Raw genomic sequence first — 3,009 nt, forward strand, 5'->3', positions numbered from 1 at the left:
GACAGTGAACACTATTAACTGCAATGATTATATGTTGCGATTAAACGTTGTGATTAAGCAAACTTTGGTAGTTTTATATGTTGTTCCAGGGTTAGCATTAGTTTTTAGTAATGATACTAAAAATTCAGCTTTGCCATCACAGGAATAAATTACATTTTTAAATATATAGAAATAGAAAACAGTTATTGTAAATTGTAATAATATTTCACAATATTTCTGTTTTTGCTGTATTTTATGATCAAATAAATGTATCCTTGGTGAGCATAAGACTCCAAACTCCAAACTTGAACGGTAGTGTATAAGTCTATTCGTTAACAAACAAAACAAATAAATAAATGATTTCTAACATGTGCTTGCTTACAGAGCTGAATGAGTGTTTCGATATGGAGTTGGCTCTGACTGGAAAGAATCCAGGTCATTTTACCTCCACCCTGCAGTGTCACATTCAGCACCATCCTCAAACTATAGGACTGGCCATTGAGGTCACGTTTAAGGTGTCTGAATCAATTTCCCTATGATTTATACTCAATATGCTATGTGGAGGACATCACAAATGTTCTCATTAGCAAATTATATCTCATTCAAATTAATTATATTTAATACGGTGCTTCAGGGTCCACATTGCTCAGTGAATGTGCCCAGTCTGGATTTTGGTTTGCTGCAAATGGGAAGTGAGAGCATCTCTTCCATCGATATCACCAACAACAGCCTGCTAGATGCCCATTGGAGCCTAGAGGAGCTGTCCAACACCAAGCCGCCAATCAAGGGCCTGGTACAACACCCCATCTATGCTTCTTATTAAATATTATTAGTATTATAAATCAGCACACAGATGTTTGTGGACTGTTTTTGTATCCTTATTTGCATTTATCTGTGTTCAGGTGTATATGAATCCAAATAAAGGTGTGCTGCCTCCCCTGGCGTCCTGCAGTGTGGATGTGGTCTTCAGAGCCCTGTACTGCCAGCGTTTTGAGTCGGTCCTACAGCTAACTGTGCTCCACGGCACTGGCTGGTGAGGAAATAAGACATACCATTTGTCATATTGTGTCTGAACTACAAGAAAAGAATACTAAGAAAATGTTACCAGTTATTAGTTTTGTCACATTTGAGTGAAGGTGTGCATTGGTTTGTCTTCAGTCACATCTCTGTACAAGCAGTCGTCCAGTCTCCTCAGGTGTGCTTGCTCAGCTGTGAGCTGGTGTTGACTGATCTATATGTAGGTGTTCCACAGACAAGCAGCGTTACCCTGTTTAACCAAACACTGCTGCCAACCCACTTCACCTGGAGCAAGGTGAGACAGTTTACGTAATGTGTTTATCTCAAACTGTTTTTATCTTGTTCGAAAAACCGTAGCCAGTGTTGATAGTTTGGAAAGAACATGATATTGAATTGTAATGTGGTCACACTCACAGACAATAAAGTCAGCAATTTTTCTTCATGAAAGAGTTTTACACATAACAAATCTTCTGAAAAACAAGTTTAAAATCATATAGAGTTACATGAGATGAAAACGCATCTCAGTAGCCTAATAAAACCTGTTTTATTTTACATGGGCTGTCGAGCAGTCAAAAGAATTCAATATTGCAATATTCAATATTTAATGTTGTGATATTGTATAGGCTGGACCAATACATTTAGTCATTCTCAAGGTGTTCTCTTCCTTTCAGCTCCAAGGTGCACAAGCTCATCTGTGCTCTGCAACCTTCAGCCCCTCTGCAGGCACTCTGGAGCCCAATGCCAAGACAGAAGTGTCTGTATCATTCACCGCTCACACTGTTGTAAGTACTGCTACTGTAGTACTGTAACACCCACAGCCTAAAATAAACAGTATGTAACAGCTCCAGTGCAAACAGTATTGTGAATGCGTTTTTATGTTTTTAGGAGGAACTGACTAAAGTGGCTGCAGTTTGTGAAGTAAAAGGAATGGAGAGTCCATTATTGCTGGGATTTTTTTCTAAAGCTAAACCTCTCAGAGTTTCCTACTCGCTGCCTTCTGATTAGTAAATCCACATTTACCTCATATTCACATTTCCCTGGTCTTTGTTTAGTCATTTTATTCGTTTTTTTTAAAAAATCAAGACATGGTTGCAATATCATCCTCTTTTTTTTCTGCTGTATATTTAGTACTAATTCAAGCAATGCTGATCACCAACCAATCACACTGGACTTCACTGAGCACGAGCCAGTTGTCATTGGCAAATCTATCAAACGTCAGTTGCTGATAACAAATCACACCGCTATTACTGCTCCGTTCACTGTTGAAGCAGAGTACTTTACTGGATATTGTCCTTCACAATTGGATGAAAACTCTGAAAGGTACAGTACATCCTGTATCTTGATTCTGCTGTATTGTTTTTGTATTAATACCAAAATATTATTTACAAAAAATGTTTACCTTCTAATTAACTACTAGCTTAATATTGTACGATTTTTTAAATGTTTTAAAAGGAGTCTCTTATGTTCACCGATGCTGCATTTATTGTAATACGAAATATCATTACAACTTTAAATAACTGTTTTCTGTTTTAATGTATTTTAAAATGTAATTTATATTTTAAAATGTAATTTATTCCTTTGATAGCAAAGCTGAATTTTCAGCATCATTATTCCAGTCTTCAGTGTCATCACTGAAATCATTTTAATTTGCTGTTTTGAAAACATTCTTATGTTGAAAACAGTTGTGCTACATAATGTTTTTTGTGGAAACTGATACCTTTTTTTAAGATTCTTTGATGAATAGAACAACATTTATTTGAAATAGAAATTGCAACATTTTAAATGTTGTGTAACATAAAATATTTTTTTAATGATTTACAAATTGTTTAAAGCTTAATTGAGAGTCATTAATTGTATTATTTTAATTACATTTTTTATTTTATTTAATATTTATTTTAAATAATTTATTTAAAATATTTTTCTTTTTTAATTTTTACATTTTCTTTTAATTTTATTATGTATTTAAATTTTTTATTATGATTTAATTAATTAATTAATTAATTAATTTATTTA

The 3,009-nt window shown here is 34.2% G+C and overlaps 1 protein-coding gene across 1 annotated transcript in view; it reads left to right on the forward strand.

Annotated features, from left to right (window-relative positions):
• LOC107741003 (deleted in lung and esophageal cancer protein 1-like) overlaps positions 1–3,009 on the forward strand; it is a 29,032-nt gene that overhangs the window by 11,698 nt on the left and 14,325 nt on the right. Inside the window, exons 19-25 of the mRNA XM_016553578.1 lie at positions 364–494; positions 614–772; positions 882–1,012; positions 1,138–1,291; positions 1,668–1,778; positions 1,882–2,000; positions 2,125–2,316. Coding sequence (XP_016409064.1) covers positions 364–494; positions 614–772; positions 882–1,012; positions 1,138–1,291; positions 1,668–1,778; positions 1,882–2,000; positions 2,125–2,316 — 997 coding nt within the window. The remainder of the gene's footprint in view (positions 1–363; positions 495–613; positions 773–881; positions 1,013–1,137; positions 1,292–1,667; positions 1,779–1,881; positions 2,001–2,124; positions 2,317–3,009) is intronic.

The sequence above is a fragment of the Sinocyclocheilus rhinocerous genome, unplaced genomic scaffold (genome assembly GCF_001515625.1).
Source record: "Sinocyclocheilus rhinocerous isolate Xijiao unplaced genomic scaffold, SAMN03320098_v1.1 scaffold2000, whole genome shotgun sequence".
NCBI lineage: Eukaryota > Metazoa > Chordata > Actinopteri > Cypriniformes > Cyprinidae > Sinocyclocheilus > Sinocyclocheilus rhinocerous.